The 27054-nt window shown below is 39.4% G+C and overlaps 1 protein-coding gene across 1 annotated transcript in view; it reads left to right on the top strand.

Moving 5' to 3' along the window:
• The window catches only part of col6a4a (collagen, type VI, alpha 4a), an 89042-nt gene extending 64511 nt beyond the window's left edge, over positions 1–24531 (top strand). The window contains exons 30-43 of the mRNA XM_051956925.1: positions 21–56; positions 1729–1791; positions 1886–1948; positions 3223–3258; positions 3357–3393; positions 3499–3510; positions 5995–6488; positions 7908–8004; positions 8973–9626; positions 10727–10814; positions 12354–12475; positions 15654–15824; positions 17261–17308; positions 23598–24531. Of these exons, the coding sequence (XP_051812885.1) occupies positions 21–56; positions 1729–1791; positions 1886–1948; positions 3223–3258; positions 3357–3393; positions 3499–3510; positions 5995–6488; positions 7908–8004; positions 8973–9626; positions 10727–10814; positions 12354–12475; positions 15654–15824; positions 17261–17308; positions 23598–23773 (2097 nt within the window). The 3' untranslated portion in view covers positions 23774–24531. The remainder of the gene's footprint in view (positions 1–20; positions 57–1728; positions 1792–1885; positions 1949–3222; positions 3259–3356; positions 3394–3498; positions 3511–5994; positions 6489–7907; positions 8005–8972; positions 9627–10726; positions 10815–12353; positions 12476–15653; positions 15825–17260; positions 17309–23597) is intronic.
• The last annotated feature ends 2523 nt before the right edge of the window (positions 24532–27054 follow it).

Below are 27054 nucleotides of genomic sequence, written 5' to 3'. Positions count from 1 at the left end.
CATAATGATCTCTTCTGCAGGGAGATCCTGGTTTCCCTGGTTACCCTGGTTTGATGGTGAGTCCATTCGTTTCCACTGACAGCTTTACTTACACATTAAACAGAACACTGCAGATGGATCTGAGCCAGTTGTGTGGAATATTTCAACAGTTTAGACTCCAAACATCACAGTGAGATGGAAGTTAACGTCATGACAGGCTGCTGCAATATTGTGTCACAAGTATAATATGCATAAAAGCAGCACAATTCTCTAATAGTTCAGAGGGAAAGGGAGAAATGGCAGCAAATATACAATGAAATTTAATCTAAAACCATTTTATGTAGACAGGTCAAATCTGGACTGCATTTTACCAGAGAGGATTGAGACTCTAAACCCAAGTCTCTGATTTCTAAGTACAAAATCTGAGAATGTCAGGACAATTTAAGACATTCTGAAAGTTTTAAGTCATTGTGGACCGTTTTTGTCATCTTACACAAGGTATCTCTGTCAAATGTACAAGAGCCATGTGCAACTTTTGTCATTTTGAGATTTAGAGACTCATTTTGGGCGATTTTTTTTTTTTTTGTCTTTTTGTACAGGTTTTGAGGGCACATTTAGAATGATTTTTAACCATTTTTGAGTCTAGCTATGTGCGCTTTTGTTATTTTAGACCTTTTTTTTTTAAACCACCATGTGGTTTTTCAGTTATGTTGGACAGTTTTTGAGTAACTTCAAGCAATTTTTTTGTCATTTTGTCCACCTTTTGAGTAATTCTGAATGATTTTTAAGCCAAGTTGGATAGGTTTATGTAATTTTGGACAGATTTTACATCGTTCTGGACAAATTCTGATCAATTTTTAAGTCTAGTTGGACAGAGCTTTGTCACTTTGGACAAGTTCACCTTCTTAGAGATATGAGGACATTTTCAAAGTGGAAACGATAAAGATTTAATATATATTTGTTCAGTATGTGTATTGAGTGCGGTGGCCCTGACAGCTCAACAAGCTGCAGCATCGCAAAACACAACAAATAAAGAAACAACATCTTGACCAGTTTGACAACACAGATGCAGCCTATAGATCAGAATGCAGCAAACAGAAAACCAACAACAGTAAATATTGTTTGAAAATTAGCTGAGATGTAAGTCTTCTGTTTTGTTCAGTGTGATTCACATTTGTCTGCAGATATCTGCTCTTAGGCTGTGATTGTGGTTACAGCTCTGAGACAGGTTCTGAAGAAACCCTTAAACACTTCACAAACGTCCAGTTTCAGTTATAAAACATTATTCTGAAACCAGCAGCTCACTGTTTACTAAACGCCGTTCAAACATGAGGAAACTACACAATAACTCAGGAATTCAAAGTTTTTACTTTCCACATTTCAAACAATCGTTTTACCATTTTAACAGCTGAAGCATCGTGTGCATTCACAGCTGAACTCTCATAAGGACGTATGATTCAGGTGTTTGAGTTCAGATGTGTTCTGTTTACAAGATTTATTCATGACAAGTTAATCTGAGTGGCGTTTGTCCAAATCCTTTTGGAGGCCTGAGATAGGAGTCCTAGAAATGTCATGCTTTTATTCATTCACCTAATCGTTCATGTGTTCAGGGAGTGGAAAGAGCAGATTTGACTGTCTCCCTCAGTGATCATGTTTGGATCAGTTGACATCTAGAAAAAAAAATCAACTCGAGGAAACAACCAGCTGTGAATGCTCAGATGCAAGCTGTGCATTGTTGTTTGTCTTCAGGGCGAGGACGGTCTGCAGGGACCTAAAGGACTTCCAGGACGTAAAGGGAACCTTGGTCGAGCCGTGAGTGCTGACCGACTGAGATTTTTAAACAATGATGACAATTAAATTGGTGTTTGTGCGTCATATATGTGATGTTTGTTTCTCGTCACTGCAGGGAAACTCAGGTCAGTCGGGAGAATCAGGGATTGCTGGAGATCCAGGATATGCAGGACACAGGGTGAGAGTGGGAGTTAACTTAAAGACACAAAACCACCACAAGGACACACAAAACCACTACACAGAGACAAAACCACCTTAAATAGACGCAAAATGACCACAAAACAAGACATAAGACAAGCACACCATGACTGCAAAGAGGCACAAAACACAGGCAAAAACACACAAAACGACCGAGAAAAGACTTGAAAGGACTGGAAAGACGCACAGAACGAACGCAGACACAAACCAACCACACAAAGACACAAAACAAATGCAAAAAGATAATAAAAAAAGAGACACAACTATCAGAAAGCAATAGAAAATGTCGGCAAACAGATATAAAATGACCTCAAGGAGGCTCAAAACAACTGTAAAGACGCACTAAATTACCACCAGGAGACGCACACTGACCACAAAGAGACACAAAAAGATCCAAAAGGAACAGGAGGACACAAATAACTACAAACACATATGAAATCACAGGAAAGAGACACATTACAAATGCAAAGTGACACAAACCGACCACAAGAGACAAAAAACAACCAAAAAGAGACACAAAACCACTACCAGGAGACACTAAATTATCACCTGTTCATGCAAAATTATCACAACGAGACATAAATCAACCAAAAAGAGACAAAATAATGGCAACATAACCCAAACGGACCACATAGAGATGAAAAGCAACCAAACAGAGACACAAAACAGCCCAAAAAGAGACGCAAAACCATGATCAAGGTACACAAATGACCACAAACGCACATAAGTCAAGAGATGCAAATGCAAAGTGACACAAACTGACCACAAGAGACAAAAAACAACCAAAACAGGCAGAGAACTGCCACGAAGAGTCACAAAACCACTACCAGGACAGGCTAAATTACCACAACGAGACATAAAACAACCAAAAAATATGATGATGGCAAAATAACACAAATGGACCGCAAAGAGATGAAAAACAACCAAAAAGAGACGCAAAATGACCACAAAGAGACACAAAACCACCACCAGGACACACAAAATAATCACTGAAACTAAATCTTGGCATAAAGATGGACATAACTCCCACAGAGAGAATGATGTTCTCGATATATGAAATAAAACGGTCCTTGTTTTGATGTTGATATATGTAATTTTCAGTCAGCATACTTTACACTGCAGACCTCAACGGACATGATATGAGCAAGACGGTCGAAATTTAGGGCAGAATATTATGATGAAGCAGTTTTTCCCAGTTTTCCTGCTTCTGTGTTGTTGGATTAGCCGTTTTAATAAAGTTTTCTTCTCTTCTAGGGTCCCAGAGGTCCTCCAGGTGTCAGAGGCATGACTGTAAGTCCACCTTAAATTCACTTCATCTGCCTCCATTAAGCCACACATCAAGCCTGTCCTTAGTGTTTATACTCATAGCATCTCTTCTGTCACCTCAGGAGTGTCAGCTCATCACCTACATCAGAGACAACTGTGGTGAGTCCCTTTACTTCTTTTTAGTTCCTCACAGTACGTCGGGAGACAGAACATTTCTCCAGTAACTGAAGTTCATGTCTGAATTATCTGTGTTTCTCCCTGCAGCTTGTTCCATCGGTACGTATCTCCACTCTAACAGTTATCGAACACAGTGAGTACAGAACAAACTGCTGCTGAGGAGTCGGCCACCGTGATGTCCATCCTCAGGTTTTATCGTCAGTGTTCATCGGACTGAAAATCAGATCTCAACAGCTGTGACAGTTTGTCATTTTAGACAATCTTTAGCAATTCTGGACAAATTTAGAGTAGTTATACAGAATATTTCAGCCATTCTGAGCATTTCTGGAGTAATTTGTGGACAATTTTTTTTATTTTTTACAAGTTCTGGGTCTTTTTGGACACGGTTAGTCATTTTGTACAAATATCTGAGTAATTCTAAATCCTTTCTATGTCATATTTGACATGTCTTAGTCACTTTGAAACTATTTATGAGTCATTTCAAGCAATTTTGTAATTTTAAACATGTTTTTAGTGATTTTGGACAGATTTTAAACCACTGAGAGAATTATGAGACAATTTGTGAGCCACTTTGAAACAATTTCTGAGTCGTGCACACGTTTTGAATAATTCTGAAAACTGTAATGGGTTTTTGTCATTTTGGATGAATTTTAAGTCACTTTAAACAATCCTGAAGTCATTTTGGACAATTTGCGAGTCATTTCGAACACTTTTTGTTGTAGATTTGATCTATTTATTGAACTCTAACTATGTTTTATAGTCAGGTCAATAGTTAGTTTAGTTCAGCACTAATTTTCAGTGATAAGTATGTTAGTATCTGTATTGAGATGGTGGTAAACATTATTCCTGCTATCATGCAGTGAGAAATAGGAACTTTTTTTTAAGTGCATTTACACAAGTATTACATTGAAGTACAAATTTAAGGTGCTTTACCTGAGTATGTCCATGCCGTGCTGCTCCTCTTTCCCCTCCCCTACATTTATGTGACAGCTCTACTTGCTCTACAAATTTTAGCACACAAAACATATGAAGATCTACAGTATTTAGCTGTAAAACAAAGCCCCAGCTGTGCTGCTCAAAGAGTTGGTTGATTTATTAATTAGTGAGTTGACAGAAAATTGGCTGCTGTTCTGCTAATTGTTCAAAGAACTTGTTACTTAATTTCTCAGTATTTTCAGAGTTTCTGCAAATCAGTCGGTCGATTAGTAGAGAAGATAAGCGCTAGATTATTCCTCAATATCTAGTTATAATACAATGTCAGAGTGTTTTACAGCACAAAGGGTACATTGCTATTTTTAGTTGATTTTGCTCAGAATTTTTAAATGATGAAACGTCTCCGAAATTTTACTCAAGTAAGGTTTAAAATGCAAGACCTTTAATGGCGATGGAGTATTATTACAGTGTGGTATTTTTCTGTTTATTGAATAAGAATAATTAATCTTCCACTGCTGTCGTGTTAGGCCTGGTTTATTGAAAGCCACACAAATAAACTCTTCTTACCATCTGGATGACACAATTTCATCTGCTCATTGTTCTTCAAGTTTCACCTCTGAATCCAAACAAAGACGATAGCCTGCTGCTGACCTCACCATGATTTGCTCTGGAATATTTTTCATCCAGATGTTGAAAAAGCTGTCATTTTTCTGTTTTGAAAATGATCTTCAGAGTTGTTCAAACATCAGCAGTTGATTACATTTTAGACAAAATAAGTGTATCCTTTGGGACCTGATTGTATGTCAGACTTGATCTCAGCAGTGTTGACACGTTCACCAGAAAAGTTCACCAAACACAGAAAGAGACACAAAATGACTACAAAGAGACACAAAACAAACATAAACCGACTCAAAATGACCACAAAGAGGCAAAATACCACCACAAAGTGAAACAAATAGTCCGAAAATAGACACAAAGTGACTGCAAAAAGACAAACGACAGCTGTAAAGAGACACGAAACTGCCGCAGACTGACAAAGCCTCAAAAATAAGATGTGAAACAGCAAGGCGATACAAAACTGTTAGACACAAAATAGCTAAGAGATACACACCCACAACAAAAAACAAAAAACAACTGGACAGAGATGCGAAATAATAGCAAAGAGACACAGAATGACTGCGAAGAGAGGGAAAATGACAGTAAAACAGCAGCAAAAAGATGTAGAATAACTACAGAGACGCAAAACTGCAAAGAAATGCAAAACCACCCCAGACAGACACAAATCGAATGCAAAGAGATGCAAAGCAACTGTAAACGGATACAAAACCACAACAGAGACACTCAAATTGACTCCAAAGAGAGACAAAACCACTGAAAGTGTCACAAAATGACCACAGAGAGAAAATAACAAAGCAACACAAAACTACTGCATAGACATGATAAAACCACAAATGCATGAAAAGATGAGAAATGGGCACAAAACAACCACAAAGACACACAAATCAACAGCAAAGTGACGCATAACAACTGCAAAGTTTGATGTAGGTAAACTAGATTTGTCAGAATGTAATTTCACAAACGCAGACTGCAGATATTCTTCTAAAATGTCTCTGCTCTGCTGAATGTGAGTTGCTCTTTGTTGGTTTCCAGGTCAGTCGCTGTGTCCTGCCTACCCCACTGAGCTGGTGTTTGGTCTGGACATGTCCGACGATGTGACGCCAACCGCCTTCGAGAGGCAGCGCTCGGCCCTCCTGTCCCTGCTGGAGGACGTCAGCATCGCCGAGAGCAACTGTCCGACGGGCGCTCGCGTTGCCGTGGTGGGATACAACACCTACACCAAGTACCTGATCCGCTTCCAGGACTACCACCGCAAGACTCAGCTGGAGGACGCCGTGAGGAACATCGCCCTGGAGAGGACGTCCAACAGGCGTCACCTGGGCGCCGCCATGCACTTCGTGGCTCAGAATGTCTTCAAGCGTGTCCGATCAGGGATGGTGATGAGGAAGGTGGCGGTCTTCTTCTCCAACGGGCCGTCCCAGGAGGTTAATGACATCACAGGAGCCGTGATGGAGTACAGGGGGCTCGACATCGTCCCAGCAGTCATCTCTCTGAGGAACGCCCCCGCTATCAGTCGAGCGTTGGAGGTAGGGTTCAGGGAAAGACGCACAAACCAAACATAAAAACTACACAAAACTGCAAAAAGACAAAAAAAAATAAAAACACCATATAAAGGAACAACCATCACAAAGCGACACAAAATGACGGCAAGCGGACACAAACTGAGTCATTTTGGATGCATGCTGAGGCACTTTAAACACATTTGTCATTTTGAACACTTTTTGAGTAATATTTTACATTTTCTATTAATTTTGGACGACTGTTAGTAATTCTGAACAAAGTTTGAACCATATTGGACAATCGTTAGTAAGCTTGGACAATTTTCAGTCTTTTTGAACGCTTTTTGAGGGAAACTGATCATCAGACTACTCATAGTGCGGTCCACTATCACGTTTAGGTGCGTAGTTTTAGAAAGTCAAACATGGAAACTCCTGCAGACTGAATCTGGCTTCAGACATAAAGTGAGGCATCCAAGCAGACATTCAAAAGGGATTTCTTTTTTAAGATGCTTTTCAGACCCAGGTTTTGGGGTTCAGAGGGTCCAGACTTGAGATGAGTTCAGTCACACAAACTGATAACATCCAGTGAACATCTGGATCGGTAAGAGGACAGTGAGCAGCTCTCCATGCTTCACCGGCACTCTGACAGACCGACAGATTCTTGTTAATGCTTCAGCACTACAAATAGCAACACTAAACATCTGAGCTGCTCTTGACCTTATTTGGTTTCAAACACGTGACTTCTTTCTTTCTTCTTTTAGATTCACTGCCAAAAACACTTTTTCAGTGTTTGAAGCTGTAGCTGATTGTGAAAGCGATACTGAAACTATCAACCAAACATCTGCATGTCAGGATGTTGAACCCTCTGAAATCATTTTTTTCTAATTATTCAGACTGTGGGCTTATTTTTCTCTGCAACAGAAAGTCCTGCACCGTTATAGAAACAGCACAATCATGGCTAAAAGGAGAGAGAACTCAGAAATGTTTAGTTTTGGACAGTTTGTGTGTGTTTTTGAGCATTTTGGTCTTATTTTGATTATTGTCATTGCTTTGTAGTTGTTTCTCATGTAATTGTGCCCCCCCCCCCCCCTTTTTTTGGTCACCTGCCTCCAAGTATTAGAGCAATTCAACTATTTATGTTTTAATTTTGTTTCCATGCTTGTTTCATCTCTGCTCCGTGGAGAAACACTGCCTGCAGTTCACCTGAAAACTCAGAGGAAAACATTTTTAGTTTTTCACACAATCTCTAGAGCAAATTTCTAAATGAGGCATGTACAATAAAGTGATTTTTAGGGTTTTTTTGTAGAAAATATGCCTTTTAAAGCCACTGACAGGTTTTGGGATTTAGATGTTTAGCTGTAGAAATTAATCTGAAGACTTTTTAGATTATTTTTTCAGTATTGTAGCTCCGAGCTGTGTGTGATTGTAGCTGCTATTTGCTTTCAGGTTGACGACACTGGAAACTCCATCTTCATGGTGTTGGGGAGGCAGCAGGACCAAGCTGCTGATCTGAGGAAGATCAAGAACTGTGCCATCTGTTACGGTAAGAAGCAAGCCTCCCTCACACAGGTGTCATTTTAAGTCATGCAGGTTTTCTACTGTCACAATTTCAGTGTGGTTCTTCACTTCAAGGTTTGAAAAAATACAAATAAGGATGCTCTTTCTTGTCTTTCTGCTTTACACCCTTCACTCTTGATTATTTTGGGACAAATATTGACTCATGCTGGACACCTTTTTAACATTCTGAATGGTCAGTTTTAAACCATAGTTTTATAATTTCTGACTCACATTTTTGACAGTTTAGTCATTTTGAACAGTTCTTGAGGTGATATGTTCGGTGTTGTCATTTTGCCTGAGTTTTTGTTGTTTTGTCCATTTTCTTTTGTTTTGGATACATTTTGAGTGACTGAGTTATATTTGACAGATTTTTGTCATTTTGGGCACATTTTAAGTCATTGTAAACAATTTTGAGTCATTTTGGGTAGTTTGGAGCTTTTTTGAGTATTTTTGGGGGAAAACCTATAGTAATCATCTATGTATAAATCTTTAAAAAAAAGTTTAGTTTCCTTAATTGTATGTTTTGCAGGTCAGTCAAAAACTCAACTTAGTGATTCATAGCTTCATGATTGAGTTGAAGAGCAGAATTTGTACTTTTTTTTTTTTTGCAGAATTTGTGTCAAATTATAAAATGACTGTTAAGTGATTTTTTTTTTAATATCAAAAATGATTGCTTCTACAGCTGTTTAAAAGTTGAAAATCTGACATTTCTTGCAATTGCAATGATAGTGTGTATTTTGGCACTTTTTTTTAACTAAAATGTGTTAATTATTTAATTTTAAGTTAACAAAGTTTGCCTCTGTACAAAATAATTAATGTGAAGATGATTTTCTGGTTTCTGTTGGGGTCCTCCTTGTTTCATAAAATCAAAATGTGGCCTGATCATGTCCAGGACTCCAGTGCTCATGTTGGTTCTGGCTGCAGCTACCAAATGATCTGATGTTGTTTGTTCAGACCCGTGCAGACCTTCACAGGAGTGCTCCTTCATCCAGGAGCCGGCACGTCCTCAGGAGGTGGACCTGGACCTGGTCATGGTGGCCGACAGCTCCAGGGAGATGCAGGCCGACCAGTACGCCGGCGTCCAGCAGCTGCTGGGTTCTGTAGTGGAGCAGCTGGCTGTGAGCCTTCAGCCCCGCCGACCCGGCAACCGGGCCCGAGTGGCCGTGGTCCAGCAGAGCGGCGCCCGGTCCGCCAAGGTGGAGTTTGACCTGCAGACCTACCAGAACCAGGAGCTGATGAAGGCTCACCTGATCCAGAAGATGCAGCAGCAGGGCGGCTCCTCGGCGCTGGGACGGACGCTGGACTTCACCCTGAAGCAGGTGCTGCTGAAGGCCGGCCAGCCGTCCAGGAGGAAGGCTCTGCTGGCCGTGGTGGGAACCCCGACGGCCTGGGAGGACCAGGCCAAGCTGCACTACGTCTCCCAGAAGGCCAAGTGCGAGGGGGTGGCGCTGTTCGTGGTGACGGTCGGTGATCACTACAACCGGACGCAGGTGGAGGAGCTGGCCAGTCTGCCTCTACAGCAGCACCTGATCCACGTCAGCAGACTGAAGGCCGACGAGCAGGACTACGCCCAGCGCTTCTTCAGAGTCTTCCTGTCCGCCTTCAGCAGTAAGAACTCACTCTGCTCAGAGTTCAGTTCACATTATTCTATGAACATGTATGTTCCAGCGTTCAGAGTTCATCTTCTCCCTCAGCAGTAACTTACTGTTGGAGCAGTAAACATGAAGGCAGAACTAAAATCACCTGGATTTTATTTAAAAGCCGTCATGTAATTCTAGTGTATTCAATAACTTTTGACTGTTCGGCATAAACCATTTTACTTTTTACCTAACATCCATGTAATTTAAACAATAAAATACTGAATTCCACCTTCATCACTGAAATACTGCTGAGACATTGATGCAAATAAACTGAAACAGAGCATATAATAACATTCACTTTTATACAGGTTCATGTCATTTTAGACAGTTTTAAGTTACTTTGGACCATTTTTTAAATTATTTTTGAGATCTTTAAAAAAGTTATTTTGGACAGTTACTTGTCCTTTTGGATGTTTTTGGAGTAATTTTGTACATGTTTGTGTCATTTAAGCCATTGTTGAATAATTTAGAAAAGGTTTCAAGTACCTTTGGAAAATATTTGAGTCTTTTTGGACAAATTTGTTCTCATTTTAGAAAATGTTAGAATATTTGGACATTTCTTTATTACATTGTACAGGATTGTCATTTTAAACACATTTTTTTTAATCATTTCCGACCATTTTTGAGTCATTTTCAGTACGTTTTAAGCTATTTTTGACAATTCTGAGTCATTTTAGAGAGATTTTAGGTAATTTGTTGCAAATTATGAGTCTTTTTGACCAGTCTTTGGGGACAATCACCACATTTAGATGCTGAATTTGAGAATGTCACACATATAAACAAGCCAATGGATGAAAGTTAGTCATCAGACCAGTTCATGGATCCCTAATGCTGTTAGATAAATATCTGTTCCAAGAGGCTGATTTCTATTAAAATCTTTTTTTTTTTAAGCTGCAGGGAGCTTTTTGCCCAGATATACATTGTTTTATTTTGCTGAAATCTCTAAAAAATACACATGAGAAGTTAGACTGACCCACAGAGACACAGTGGACACATTAATAACAACACGGCAGGCTGAAATAAAGCACAGTGGTCACCTAAGAGCATGGCTATATTTGTGTATTTCAGAGGGAATGAACTCGTATCCTCCTCCCGCTTTAAAACGGACATGTGACGAGCTGAGCAGCCAAGATGAAGGACAAATATTCACAGCAGGGTAAGACAACATAATATCCACATTCTAAAATCTCATTGTTGTTTGTTTTGTCTTCTTTGACAGTAAAGGGAAAATCTGTGAGTTCTGGACTGCTAAGTCAGTATAATGTGCAATATTTCATTTTTCATGCGCAATATCTCATTACATAATATTTCTTTACTACCTCAGTGTCATTTGCGGTACTACTTCTTACTTCCTGTTCTCCCTGTCCTTATGTTAGTTTTATTATTTGGTTTTCAGTAGTGTGTTGTACTGATTGTTTCTTATTGCTTTTCTGCCAGGTGCTGCATTTCTGAATGTTGTGTAATTTTGCTTCAAAACATCTGGCAAATGAATGTCAGTAAAATCTTCCCTTTTTTACGTTGTCTCATCTTATCATATCTCAACTTATCTTGTCTTGTGTTTTCATGTTTAGTCTTGTGTGTTGTCTTGTTTTATCTCATCTTATCTCGTCCAATTTTGTCCTAACTTTTATTGTCTTATCTTCTTTTTGTGGTCTTATTTTTCTTGTCTGATGTTATCTTGTCCTATCTTATTTTGTCACTTTTGTCTCATCTTGTTTTGTCTTGTCGTACTTTGACTTATGTTATCTTTATCTTGTCTCATCCTGTCTTAATTTATTCTTATTTTGTTTTATCTCGTCTTATCTTCCCTTATGTTGTCTCTTATCTTAATCTTGCATTATCTTATCCTGTTTTATCTTACCTTGTTTAAATGTGTCTTGTTTTATCTTGTTCTATTTCACTTTATCTTAATTATTCTTATCTTGTTTTGTTTTGTCTGATCTTGTTTATTCATTTCTTGTCTCTTGTCTTATTTTATCTTGTTTTATTTTGTTTTATGTTTTTATCTTTTCCTGATCTTTCTTGTCGTATCTTGCCTTATTTTACTTTATATTCTTTTCTTATATTCGTCTTGTCTTGTTTTATCTTGTCTTATCTTCACCTATGTTATCTTGTCATCTTATTTTATCGTATTGTATTTTGTCTTATCTTAACTTGTCCTATTTTATCTTATTTTGTTTAAGTGTGTCTTGTCTAATCTTGTCCTATGTTGTCTTGTCTTAATCTTGTCATATCTTGTTTATTTTCTCTTAATTTATCTTGTCTCCTTTCATCTTGTATTATTGTCACTTGTGTTTTTTTTTTATCGTCTTGTCATCTTATCTTGTCTTGAATTGTCTTGTGTCATCTTAACCTTGTCTTATCTTGTCATATTTCATCTTATCTTGTCGTATCTCATCTTATCTGGTCTTAATCTTGTCTTATATTAAATTGTCTTGTATTGTCTTCATCATGTCTTGTCATATTTTCTCTTCTTTTGTCTTTATCTTGTCCTATATTTTATTGTCTTGTCTTATACTTGTCTTGTTGTATCATGTCTTGTCTTCTTTTGTCTTGTTGGAACAAAAAGACTGATGTGAAGAAAGCATCACTCTGAGAATCTGACCTCATTTTTTTGTTTAATGACCGGTCATCAGCCTCGTCTGCAGGCAGATGCAGTAAAACTGACGTGAGTGTTTTTGTGTTGAATGTCCAGTCAGGACTCTGCTCAGCTTGAGGAGGAGACATTTCAGGAGCACCGAGGACGGACTCAGACCGGACAGCTGGACATCATCGAGACTCTAACCAGAGGAGACAGACAGAGACTCCACCTCAGCGGTAACAAACAGTCGACCCAAACACACAAAATCGCATCAGAAACACATGATCCTGACAGCAGAGCACAAAACCAGCCACAACTTCACCTACAAGCTGCACAACTGATGCAGAAACACTCATGAAAAATGATCTCAGCTGATTTAACTCATCAGGGGGATTTTTAACAGATGAGCGCGTTCTACGGGACAAAATAGAACGGAATGTATAAATAAAATATCACTCAAAACAATCTAAAATGAAAACAAACGCAAAACAGTCTGCATGAAGGTAAAGGTTAAGCTTTGTAATTAGTAACACTGTAGGATGTCAGGCTAAATATGGATTACAGTCAAGTAAAGTCGGATTTTCAGTAACTGTTGTACAGTTTTAATCTCTTATACATAAATTGCTCTGATAAAATAGACCATAAATAACACTGTCGGGTCAAGATTTGAACTTCTTATTGGCAACGGGTTTACAACAATTTTTGAGTCATTTTGGACATTTTTGTCAATTTGGTCAACTCTAAGACCTAACCATTAAAGACGGATGGATGGATGATTTGTGTCACAATTATGACCATTTTTTACTCATTTTTAACAGGTTTTGCCTATTTTGGACCTTTTTTTTGAATCACGCTGGACAAGTTTAAAGTTATTTTGGGTGTTTTCCATTTTGGAAAATTTGTTGTCATTTCGGACATTTTTGCTGACATTCGGCTTCTTAAGTTGAACTTTATTTCACTATAATTCCAAATGAATCTTATTCAGTAATATAGAATAAAACGACAGTAAAATAAAACACAAAACTGTTGACAAAAAATATAGAGTAAAAATAGAATTTAAAGTTGTTCGTGGATTTGTTGGCTTTATCGATGTTTTGCAGGTTCATCACTATAATTGGTAGGTTAATCTCTATTTATAATAACACTGTAGAGTTTATTTCATATTTAAATAAATTGGTGAAAAAGGATACTTAAGAATATAGAAGAATCTTTGCCTTAAAATATGACAGATATACTAAAGTAAAGTAGTAATGTCTGTTTTAAATGTTTCAACCAAAAATATAACCAAAGATGAGTGTCAATAAATACCAACAAATGTTTTCTTCGGTGAGACGTTGAAGTAAAACAGCTGTCAGAGTTCAGATGTGCAGTTTTCTGTGTGTTCAGCTTCTTTTCTCTCCGTCAGCTGGACAGATTGTGCATGTTTCATATTTCTGCCCTAAATGCTGTCTCTCACGTGTTTTTTTTTTTTTTTTTTTGTCACGTGTTGTATTTTATGTTAACACCGTGTTGTCTGTGTTGTGATGATGTGATCAGACTGCATGTGTTCTCTGCAGCAGCGTTTCCCAACATCTGCCTCTCAGAGTGGTTCGTTTATGTAGTTTCAAAGCCATAAATGATACTAATTATTATTTGGAAATCCAGCGTTTCCCCTGTGTTAGCGCCGTGTGGTCACTTGTACAAATCTGTGAGCAGAGCCTCTGTCTTTTTGTAGTTGCTTCTCTCTTTCTGTGGTAGATTTGCGGCTCTTTCTGGTCTTTTTGTGTGTCTTTGTAGCTTTTTGGAGTAATTTTTTGGTTGTTTTGAGTCATTTTGTGTGTCTCTGCTGTTGGTTTATCAGTTTAGTTTGGAGCCAACTTTGTTAGGAGTCAGACCTTGTTGTGTAAACCATTTTTTGTGTCATTTTGCATATCTTGTGGGTCGTTATGTTGTTCTGCTTGTGTTTCTTTGCATCACCTTTAGTCAGTTTCAATCTATCTGCCTGGTCAGAAGGTTTCTTCTGGTTTTGCATTGGTTTTGTGTGTGATTGTGTTCATTTTCTATGTCTTGTACTCAGTTTTAATCTTGTTTTGGTCATTTTGCATCTGTTTGTAGTTTTGTAGTCTCTGTTTGCGTTAGTTTAGCATCTTTTTGTGTACATTTTTGCCTCTTTTAGTCAGTTTTGATCTCTTTATGGCCATTTTGCATTTATTTGTGTTGTAGTTGCTTCTCTCTATAGCTGTTTAGTGTCTTTTTTTTTTTTTAGGCCATTCTGTGTCCAAGAGGTGATTTTTACCTCAGTTTGCAATAAATTAGTATCTGTTTTTTGTCATTTCGTGTCTCTGTCACTTTTCTGGACTTTTTTGTATGTCATTGTCACTGCTTTGTGGCTCTTTGTATTTGTTTTAAGTATTTTTTATGTATTTATGGTTGTGTTGTTGGTTTTGCATCTTGTTTGTGTTCATTTTGTCCCTTCTTTAGTCCATTTTAATCTCTTTCTGGTTATTTTATCTGCCTGTGTTTGTTTTGAGTCTCTTTGCATTTGGCTTGTTCTCTCTGTGGTTGGTTTGTGTCTCTTTCTGGTCTTTTTGTGTGTCTTTGTGGTTGTTTGTGTCTCTGGCTGCATTAGTTTGCATCTGTTTGGGTCAGTTTGATCATTTTATGTTTATTTTGTGTCTCCTACATTTGTCTTCATTTTCTCTTCCCAGTGGTAGATTTGCAGCTCTTACTGTTTTTTTTTTTTGTTTATTTTGTTTGCTTTGTGTGACTCTTTGTATTCATTTAGAGTAATTTTGTGTCTCTCTGTGGTTGGTTTGTGACTATTTGCATTAGTTTTGTATCTGTTTGCATTAATTTTGTCTCTTGGACAGCTATAATCTCTCTTTGATCATTCTCCATCTTTTTTTATTGGTTTGTGTTTTTTTCTGGTTGATTTGCTTCTCTTTGTGGTCATTTTGCGTGTCTTTGTGGTTGTTGTGTTGTTGGTTTTGCATCTGTTTGTGATCGTTTTGCATCTCCGTTAGTCAGTTTTAATCTATTTCTTGTCACTTTGTGGGTTTTTGTGGTAATTGTGAATTTGTGTGTTTTGTGTCTCTGTGGTTTATCTGCATCTCTTGAAGGTCTTTTTGTGTGTCTTTGTAGCTGTTTCATTGCTTTTAGTGGTTGTTTTGAGTCACTTTTGTGTGTCTGCTGTTGTTTTTGTGACTCTGATATGGTGTCAGTTAGTTTGGAGTCGACTCCCAGCAAACGTTTTGCAAACATTAAATGGATTCATCATCAGGGGAAACGTTGCGTCTTCCAGTCACACCAGTAGGGAATTATTTTACCGTCACACCTGAAGAAGAACTGAACCCTCTGTGTGTGTTGTTGTTGTAAAGCTGCTGCCTGGACGTCTGAAGTGTTCGTGTGCAGTAAATGTGTGTGTTCTGCTTTCAGCCCGGTGTCAGCTGGATTCTGACTCTGGCATCCAGTGTGCCGACTTTGTCCGAGTATGGTTCTTTGACAAACACATCGGTGCATGCTCTCCCTTCTGGTACGGCGGTTGCGGTGGCAACGCCAACCGCTTTAACACGGAACATGAATGTTTCCGGACATGTGTCGCCCACAGTAAGTCCTGACCGCACCGCAACTGAAGCGTCTCTGTGGAACCACTAACTGTCATTAGGCCGAATGTTCCACATTAACAGGTTCTAATGTGTGTCGTCTTTTAACTGTCTTGTTTGTTTGTTGTTCTGCTGCAACCTCAAGCTTTTCTTTAACTTCACGTGTTCTCTCACTGAATAATTACAACAGGTTTAAAGTGCTAATCGGTGAATTCAGACATTTATAAATAACTTGGGATGCATGTAGAGCAGCAGGACAGAAAACTATGTCCTAGGAAGATGTTGGTGCATGTAGCTCCTCAGTAGATGATACAAGTCTTTACTTCACTGAGCGCTCAAAATACTATTTTGCATGCAGATGACATACAGTTTGTTCCAGTGTTTTCATTGTGTGTGTGTTTTACAAAAAGAGCCAGAACAGCAGAGCTCAGCTACACAATAACCGTCTGCTGGTGGTTTACTGCAACACTTGATCTGAAACATCACATTGTTTTTAATGATCTTTATGTTTTTGTCAAGATTAAGTTCGACACCAAATTTAAAAAAAAAAAAACCCACACATACAGACCCCCGATGGTTTGAGGAAACGTATTTATTCTTTGTTAAAATCGGTAATCATGTTTCCATGTGGCTGGAGTAGAAACACTGCTTAAAAAACTATTTTAAAATGTGAATTAACTAGATATCAACTGGGCTACATTAGCTGCAATAAACAGAATACAAGAAGTAACAAAACCAGCCGTTAGCCAGCTGCTAAAAGAGCTCAGAGAAGAAGAAAACACAAACTAAACTTTGTCGATCTACAGAGAAACATGTAGAGGTCGCTCAGGCTGTGATGGTTCTTTCATGTCAGCTGGTGTTGGCCGTGTTTCGTTCTGTCAGACAGAAAAGCTGTTTGTGTCCCATGAAGCTCATTAGCTCTTTGCAGAAAAAAGTCAAATTCAACTTGCAAAACTGAGTGTGATTTTTGAATTTTTCTATTTTCAACAACTTTTTCTATTGTGAAACCTGAAAATGTGTTGATTGAAGCACAGCTTGTGAGTATTTTTCTGTCTTTACTGGTTTAATCTTAATCTTGTCTGGTGTGAGTCAATCAAAACGTGTGAACACGTAACTTGAGTGCACGGTGTTGTGAAAACGTGGCCTTGGTATATAATGTTTCTTTCTATGGTCAATCCAGGGTCTTTCTATGTCGACAGTTTTTGTACCGAATCTTACTTTTTCCATTTCATGAAGCCTGATATATGATTAGATATGATCTAATTTCTTTCTTTAAAATCCACTGAAACACATTTAATGTTTGATGGTGAAGCTGCAGCTGCTGTTCAGACTCATGAACTGAATGATAAAGCTGACTGTGCTGCTAAACGAACCCCAGTGAACTGCGACAGGTGGAACCTCAGGTCTGATGATGTTGATTATGACTGTCGTCTCTCACAGATCCAAACATCGTGCTGAAGACACAGCTCGCCAGCTTCGTCTCTAAAGGTAAAACTCAACTCCTTCATTTCATCTAGTCAAACAGTTTTTAAAGAACCAAACTGACCTGTTTTTCTCCTGTAGCTGTTAGACGATACCTGTTATTTAAGACCAATGACCAATGTTTGGAAGCTGTATACACTAAATGTCATATTACCTTGCTATAGCAGGAAATTTGTAAGAAAGTTACTTCATTAATAAGAATTATTGTAACTGAATATGTACAATAGAAAGAGGAGTATCAGAGCATTATGTGACATTAGGACTCTCCTCTGTTTACTGATCAACTGAGATCAATAACAATTTGTCTCCTGTGGTTCTGTCTGCTGTTCCTCTGTTTTCTTAACCTTTTTCTTTCATATCACTTTAATTTTCCACTAAAGTCCAGATCCTTAAGCATTATTAGTTACTTTTTTCCAGACAGTGTTTCAATGTAATGTGTGGCCATCTCCTAACTTAGCTGCTAGTATGTTAGCATAGCATTAGCCACTTTAAAAGTAGCTAATGCCCGAATTTGTGTCAATGGCTCTGCTTCTTGTTCAGTTTTTGCAGGTTGTAATTCTGCTAGAGACTTGTCTGTCATTTAGAACAGAGTCTTAAAGTGAATCTGACTTTAGAAAAAGGTTACCGTGCTCCAGCTGGTGTTAGCTGCAGGCTAAGAGGCACAGCTAACGTCTCACTGATAGCATTAGACTAAGACTGTCTGCAGAATAGGTTCCAGCTGCACTGGCACCAACAGATGGATTATTCAGGTGTTTTCAGGTGAAGCTGGGTAGCGGAGAATGATGGTGTTCTGTATTGAACCTTCACCAACATCTGCTACCTCATCTTCACCAGAGCTGCTACAGTCAGATAACGGGCTCGCCTGTCTGTCTGTAAACAGCAGCTTTCAGTGTTGATTTGTCTTTTTCTTCTCTTTCTGTATGTCTTTGTCACTGTTTAGTGGCTTGTGTATCTGTTTGGATTGTTATAATTATAAATCTTTAGTTTAATGTATCTTTTATCTCTGTTAGCATGTGCTTTTGTGGATTTTGCTTCTGTTCTCTAGTGCTGTGCATCACTTTGCAGCCGTTTTGCTTCTAGTAGTCCTTTAGTGTGTCTTAACCAGTAACTGCTGTCTCTGTTTGCATTGAATGAACATCTGTTCATGTTCATTTAGGATCTCTTTGTATTTGGGTCTGTCTCTATGTTGCTGATTTGCGTCGCTTTCTGGTCTCTTTGTGTGTCATAGTGGTTGCTTTAAGATGTTTTATGTATTATCTGCTGTTGGATCCGTTTGACATGATATCACTTATTTTGCAGTCGACTCAGAGTAAAGTTAATGTGGTGTATTCACCCCTATTGACTGTTTAGTTGGTACAGTCCACTGGTTGCGCCTCGCTGTGTATGCGCCCGGCCCTGCACCTTGTTATGCATGTTGCAATGGTGAAGTAAAGTCACGTTGAATTGTGCTGCTGTCTGAGCATCATTAAAGACGCAACAACTGGCGACGAGGATGATTTGCGGAGGGACAAAGACACGCGGTGTCGGTACTAGTGAGTACAATGGCCCATATTGGCAAAGTGGACGAGTTTAAGCCAGAAAATGAGCCGTGGACTGCCTACATTGAGCGGCTGGAGCAGTTTTTAGATGCTAACGACATCGGGGAGGAAAAGTATGTAGCCGTTTTGCTAAGTGTGATGGGAGCAACTACATACGGACTTTTAAGAAACTTAGTCCAACCAGAAAAGCCCAAAGATAAGACATTTGATGAAATTGTTAAGACTTTGAAAGAACATTTTGAGCCGAAGCCCATTCTAGTTGCAGAAAGGTTCCGGTTTAATAAATGCAACCAAAAACCAAACCAGACAGTGGCCCAGTATGTAGCAGAGCTAAAGCAGCAAGCAGCTAACTGTGAGTTTGGCGCGACATTGGATTCTGCACTGCGGGACAGGTTCGTCAGTGGGATCAAAAATGAAACGTGCCAAAGAAGATTGCTTTCTGAAGATAAACTCACATTTGCAAAAGCCTGTGAGCTTGCGCTCAACATGGAGACTGCGGACAGGGACACACGACAGCTACGAGGAGCTGATGGTGAACTTGTTAATGCAGGTGCTATTCACAAAGTGAGAGCGGATAAAACCAAAGCGTGTTACAGATGCAAAGGGAGAAACCACAATGCAAACGAGTGTCATTTTAAAGAAACTAAATGTCACAACTGTGGTAAAATTGGTCATCTGAAAAAGGCATGTCGTACTAAAGTACAAAAAGCACATCCAAATGCAATGTCATTCAAAAAGTTTCGGAGTAAAGACACAAAATACATGACAGCAAATGAGGACACAGAAGAGTTTGATATAATGACTGTGAGTACTGATGATGATGAACTTTACAAGGCAACATTTTCCATTGATAAGGTGGATCTTCAGATGGAAATAGACACTGGTGCTGCAAGGAGTGTCATCTCACAGGCAACCTACTGGAAGAAGTTTTCACATCTGCCTTTACATCCAGCTAAAGTGAAACTTAAAGCATACAATGGAGGACACATTCCTGTGTTGGGACAGTTTAAAGCTAAAGTTGAGTATGAAGAACAAACTGCTGAACTGCCACTGCTAGTGGTTAAAGGGCACAGAGCATCGCTCTGTGGCAGAAACTGGCTGAGACAACTGAGACTCAACTGGAAACTGGTCAAGTATGTAAACGTGACTAAGATGCTAACTGTTAATGACCTGTTGGACAGATACAGTGAGGTGTTCAAGGAAGAGTTGGGAACTCTCAGAGACATTAAGGCCTCTATTATTGTAAAGCCAGAAGTGGCCCCCAAGTTTTGCAAACATAGGCCCCTCCCATTCGCAATGAAGGCAAGAGTGGAAAACGAACTGAAAAGACTGGAAGCAGCAAACATAATTTCACCAGTCAAGCACAGTGAGTGGGCCGCACCAATAGTGCCAGTGCAAAAGAGAGACACATCACTGCGCTTATGTGGAGATTACAAAGTATCTGTAAATCAAGCCATTGAGACCGACAAGTACCCACTGCCACGTTTGGAAGAGCTGCTGGCAACCCTTAGTGGAGGTAAAATATTTTCTAAAATTGACTTAGCTGCAGCTTATCAGCAAGTGTTGTTGGATGACGACTCAAAAAAGTACACTACCATCAACACACACAAGGGACTGTTCGTCTATAATAGGCTTCCTTTTGGACTCAGTTCGGCTCCTTCCATTTTCCAGCGCATTATGGAAAACATCATGAAGGATTTGCCGGTGGTCGTTTACTTGGATGATTTATTGATCACTGGTCGCACTAAAGAGGAGCACAACAACAATGTGGAAAGAGTTATCAAACGCCTACAAGAAAGTGGATTGCGTGTGAAACGTTCCAAATGTGAGTTTGACAGAGAGAAGATTGAGTACTTGGGACATGTACTGGATGAGCAGGGCGTTCACCCAGCGAAGGACAAGGTGAGAGCTATACAGGAAGCTCCTGCTCCGACTAATGTAAAAGAGTTACAAGCGTTTTTGGGACTTGTTAACTATTATGGGAGATTTGTTCCAATGCAAAGTACGGTATTAGCCCCTCTTTACAAGCTCTTAAGAGAACAAGTTGCTTGGAGATGGTCTGAGAGTGAGCAGGCAGTTTTTGTGAAGTGCAAGGAACTTTTAACAAGTGATCGGGTCTTAGCACATTATGACCCAGCCTTACCACTCACTCTAGCATGTGATGCCTCAGCGTATGGCATCGGTGCAGTTATCCAGCACACAATGCCAAACGGGGGGGAAAGGCCCATAGCGTATGCCTCTCGCACGCTATCCCCAGCTGAAAAGAAATATTCTCAGATCGAGAAAGAGGCTCTGGGACTGATTTATGGTGTTAAAAAGTTTCATCAGTATTTGTGGGGTAGACATTTTACTCTGGTAACTGATCACCGCCCCCTGCTGACGCTTTTCGGTGAATATAAGAGCCTACCCACACTGGCAGCAGCACGCATTCAAAGATGGGCAATCATCCTGTCAGCATATGATTACCACATTGTGTACAAGAAATCAACTGACCACAGCAATGCAGATGGACTGTCACGTTGTCCATTACCTGAAACGAGTGATGTTGGGACATCTTTAAGTTCAGAGACAGTACATTGCCTGCTTGCAGAACATTTAAATGAAGCACCGCTGAATGCTACTCAAATAGCAAGAGCAACTCGCACAGACTCAGATTTGTCAAGAGTTTACAAATATGTGATGGAAGGATGGCCTACTCAAGCAGATGAGAGCCTAAAGACTTATTATACAAAGCGACATGAACTCTCTACAGAGCAAGGCTGTGTTTTGTGGGGAACACGAGTCATCGTACCTACAAAAATGAGGAAAGCCGTGCTGAAAGAGATTCACTCTGGACACCAAGGGATTGTGAAGTCGAAAGCTCTAGCTCGTAAGTACACCTGGTGGCCAAATTTAGATTATGAAATAGAAAAGGTCTGCAGAGAATGTGAAATATGCCAACTTGAACAGAAAATGCCACAGCAAGTTCCACTCCATCCATGGGAGTTTCCGGGGGAGTCCTGGAAAAGGCTGCATATAGACTTTGCGGGACCCTTTCTGAATAACATGTTTATGATTATCGTGGATTCTTACACAAAGTGGTTGGAGGTGTTTCGCATGTCACAGATAACCGCTCAAGCAACAGTGACAAGATTGAGAAGGCTGTTTGCATCATATGGTCTTCCTGAGCAAATTGTGACTGATAATGCAACAACGTTCACCTCTGAAGAATTCCAAAACTTTGTGACACAAAATGGCATTTTGCACACCTCAAGTGCCCCAGGACATCCTGCGTCAAATGGCTTGGCAGAGCGATACGTACAAACATTCAAAACTGGAATGAAGAAACTTGCCAGCCTGCCCTGCAGCATCGAGGACAAGTTATCACTCTTTTTGCTACAATACCGCACAACTCCAAACTGCACTACAGGTCAGTCTCCAGCGGATTTATTCCTTCACAAACATGTCCGCACCAGACTGGATTTCCTGAAACCTAACACCAAGGAAATGGTTCGTAAAAAGCAATATCAACAAAAAGCACAACATGACTATACGGCAGAAAACCGCACTTTCGAAATGGATGACAAGGTGTATCTTCGCAACACAGCGAGAGGACCTCACAAATGGATTCCTGGACAAGTTGTGAGACAAACAGGTCCTGTTTCCTATCAGGTCAAGGAGAGAGACACTGACACTGTGCACAGACGTCATGGAGACCAGCTACGTGCCAGATCGTCACCGCCTGATATGTTGGAAACAGAGACTGAAACTTTTGATACAGAAATACAAAAGGCTGAACATGACACACCTGTTGAGGTTACCACCGATCTGCCCTCAAGTTCCTCAGTACCTTTCGAACCACTACCAGTGACTGTTAGGCGCTCTGACCGTGTTCGAAAGAAACCAAAAAGATACCAAGAATAGCACTAGCTGTATTGTTGTAACTGACATGCTAAGGTTATAAACATTGTTCTAATGTTGAACCAGTTAAAAATGAATGTTGAACATCTAAGATGTTTGATCAGTTATAAATTGATTAATGTTGAAAATATAAATTACTGCACTAGTGAGCATGGGTGTAAAAAAAAAAAAAAAAAAAAATTATAATACTTGCTTACATTTAGAAGCTGATATTGTTAAAATATGCAGTATTATTTGTGAATGTTTTAAAGTGATGTTCCTATCTGAAAAGGGGGATGATGTGGTGTATTCACCCCTATTGACTGTTTAGTTGGTACAGTCCACTGGTTGCGCCTCGCTGTGTATGCGCCCGGCCCTGCACCTTGTTATGCATGTTGCAATGGTGAAGTAAAGTCACGTTGAATTGTGCTGCTGTCTGAGCATCATTAAAGACGCAACAGTTAAATAAGTTTAAGCTCTCAGTCTCCATGTTGGACCAGTTCAAAGCTGTGAAAAACAAGGTTGTTCTGAGGTAATCATTTCGTCCTGATGTCAGAAATAATAGATTAATCCTGAAAAACTGTTGGTCTTGAGCTTTTTTACAGTAAAAAGTAGCAGAACACTGGGAAAACTTCAAATAATGTTGACTAAGGAAACTTTGGAATTTGATTTGATGTGTAATTATTCAAACTAAAAGACTGATAGACTTGCTTTTATAGATTTTTGTTACAGCCCCTTTTTTGCTCCATTTTATGAAGACTGAAACATTTAGCAGATATTTTAATCATCTAGAGTCAGGTTTCCTTCCAGCCCTGCTTCTGTATTTACAAGTAATCTGACTGTATCTTCACCTTTCTGCTCGCCGTGTCTTTATACAGACGCCTGCCTCCTCAGCCAGGACCAGGGTGACTGCCAGAACTACACCATGATGTGGTTCTTTGACACCGAGCAGAACGAATGCTCTCGGTTCTGGTACGGCGGCTGCGGCGGCAACAAGAACCGCTTCAAGACACAAGAGGAGTGCGAGAATCTGTGTCTGACAAAGAGTCGGTGAAGAGGAGGAGACACTGCAGCTGTGTGCTCATAATGTATCAGGAAAACTCCAGGAAACATGTGTCTTCAAGGAGAAAGGCCGAGGTGACTGTATGAACTCTAAGTGCAGCTCGCTGTGGCGGACAGTTACACTCTTTATTGCCTTCAGGGAAACTGTTCAGTCAGCAGCTGCTCACTGAGGAGCTTCCAGTCGTTCATCTGCAGGAAAAGTTGCCTCTGTCTTTGTTTCCACCTTGGACATGCATGTTCGATCCCCTCACAGCTCAGCTTTTTGCTGCTGGACTCCACATGGCCGACACTCTTCACAGCTGTTCAACTCCTCTTCCAGGTTCTTTTTGTATTTTCTCCAGATGAGGTGCTATTTTTTACAAAGCGGGTGATGTAAAAACAGGATTGTTAAGACTTGAATTGAATGTTTGAAGGAATCACAGCAGAAATGGCCGACATTAAAGAGTGTTACTGTTAAGAGTGTTACAGTATGAGTTTCTTTATTTAGTTCAAATTAAAGTAAAATTCAAATATTTGCTATATCTATGCTATGCAGCCCTCAGATGTTGAAGTTGGTTGATTTAAAAATATACACCGTGTTAGTTTTAACGTTTTAATGTTCATTTCTTTACATGATGGTGCTTTAGACGCTGAGGATGAGACAGACGTCTAGAAAACTAAACTCTGGACATCCTGCTGGCCTTAACTGCAGTCAGTGTAACCACCGACTTGTTGATGACTGGTTCATCTTAATAAAGTAAAAAAAAATGAGGACTTGACTCAGGACTACACTCGTTACAAACCCAAATTAAAGCTTTTAGAGAACAGTTGTCAACAGTTAAATTAATAAACTATTGTTATCAGTTAATCAGTTTGAGTATTTTTTTCATTAAAACAGTCTAAATTCTGTTATTGCAGATTCTTAAATGTAGTTGTTTTGTGGTTTATTTCCTCTCTGATGGTAAATTTAACTTTTTTTTGGACAAAACAGACATTTGAGGAAACACTGATCCATATTTTTCTACATTTTCTGGCATTTCAGAGAGCAAACGACTCCAGAAAGTAATGACAGGTTATTTAACATTTGAAATATGAGATAATTGCAGTCCTAATACTTAATGCCTTATACTCCAACTAACAATACAAGCTGGGCCTCATGGTCAACAGAATAAAACTCATAGCCAAAATGTAATGAAGTTTGTGTGGTGTTACTTTGTCAAAAAAACAATGCATTAATAGCAAAAATGTGCAAGATGGACTACAAGGACCAGAGGATGGAGTATAAGAATGGCATGATGCTCTACAAAGACCAGAAGATGGACTATAAAGACCAGAGGATGGGCTATATGGACTACAAGGACAACATGATGGACTACAAAGACCAGAGGATGGACTACGAAGACCACATGATGGACTACAGGACCAGAGAAAGGACCGCGAGGACCAGAGGATGTGTTCAGGTACAGTGCCACATGTATTTTATCAGTGTTCAGAAGCACAAACACAATTACTAATTACTTGTATAAACCACAAATAGAATACACTTGAACTTACAGGGACAAATACGAAGCATTCAGTGAAACACTGAATGTAGCACAACCAGTTCTGACAGCTGTATTAATGAAAATAGGACTTGTCTGTTGAAAAATGACTTGGTGGTAAACACAAACCCCACGTTTCCTCATACACTCCAAAAACATAAATTCTGTTTCCTTACGAATACAAGTAAAGAAAATATACTCAGTTTGAGATTAACCTTTAAAAACCTGCACTGCAACATGTTTTTAAACTGTAGAATAGAAACTCCCAGAGTGATGCTGAGATGCAGCATCAAGTCTAGTCCAGAATCTGGGGAATAAAATAATGTTCAAACTGTGTCAGGATTTAACAGGAGTTTGAAGGTCTAAAATGAGCCGCTGCTGTTACACCGACAGAGACAAAGCAGATCCATATTCAGAGTTTGATTTGACCGTTTGATTCACTTCTCACGAACATCCTGTAGCTTCTCGGCTCTCACTTTGAGCCTTAAAAGGTCTGAAACATCTCTGCTGCTGGTCTTTCTGTTTCTCAAAATATGTCCACTATGCGTTGCACCCATAGACTGTATATAAAGATGGACGTAGCATCTGGCTCCAAAATTGAAGCCCACCCGGAAGTGTCAAAAACTTGCAATATCACGCGGTCCGCTAGGATTGGCTCCAAAAAGCTTTTGCTCCACAGACCCCAATTCATTTTTGGAAAAAATAAAATTTGATAGACTGATTTTCTACAGCTCAGGATTTTTTTTCCCGTTAGTTTTCATGGTCAAAATGAGAGATCAGGTGGCCGATCTTAAAATAAATCAATATTGAATTTTAAATAAATCGTTAAAGTTGGCGGAGCCAGGGGGCGTGGCTATACTTGATAGACAGTCTTGTCTGGAATGATTGACAGATCCTTTAGGGCTGGCTTGAGTCTGGCCCACCCATAGTTGCTCTCCAGTCCAGCCTGTTTGACGCTTTTTACGTTATTGGCTCCAAAAATTTCAAAATGGCGACCATGAAGTAGCAAAATCCGGGGTTCATTTTCTCGGCGTTGAAACCAACGGGTGACGTCGCGGTTAGTTCACGCCTGGTTGCACCTCTGAGATGGACACATTTGGTAAATCAGTGGTTTTAAACTTCTAACTTTACATATATATGCAACTGAGACGCATACTAGCTGTAATATTTTTACTTATTTTCATCTCATCTGACATGTTTTACCAGCAGCCAAACACATTTAAATCCAGATCGTCAGATATGGAACTACAAACATGGCCGTCTTGTTTCCAGAGCTCACAGTAATGGGAATTTAGTCAATTAATGATCACAATTGTCTAATTCTTTTCATTTTATGCCTGTTAGTTTCAGTTGAGGGTATTAGCTCACACTTCTTTTCACTGTGATGTTTGACTTTGTAACTAAATCTTCTTTTAAACACTTACTCACTTGAAGCAGATCTACTGATATGTAAATGCCAGAATCTGTTCAGCTTTGCAGCTATTAGATGAACAGTTTTAACGAAAAAAAACAGCAGATAGTTAAGATTCTTGGTTTAATTTGAGAACACAGAGTGAAATGAATGACAGTCTGTGCAGCCATGTTTGTAGTTCTATTGACGCTCAATGCTGGAGTTGAATGCTATTTTTGTAAAGATGCTCTCAGACACCAAGCCCATGTGAGAGAAGATGGAAAACTGCTGCCGGATGACGGAGAACGGTTGGATTAGTCTCTGGTTTTATTAAAGTAAACCTTGCTGGAATTATTACAACGA

The sequence above is a fragment of the Acanthochromis polyacanthus genome, chromosome 12 (genome assembly GCF_021347895.1).
Source record: "Acanthochromis polyacanthus isolate Apoly-LR-REF ecotype Palm Island chromosome 12, KAUST_Apoly_ChrSc, whole genome shotgun sequence".
Classification (NCBI taxonomy): domain Eukaryota; kingdom Metazoa; phylum Chordata; class Actinopteri; family Pomacentridae; genus Acanthochromis; species Acanthochromis polyacanthus.
Note: the sequence above shows the minus strand (reverse complement) of the source record. Positions and strands in the feature narration are given on the sequence as shown.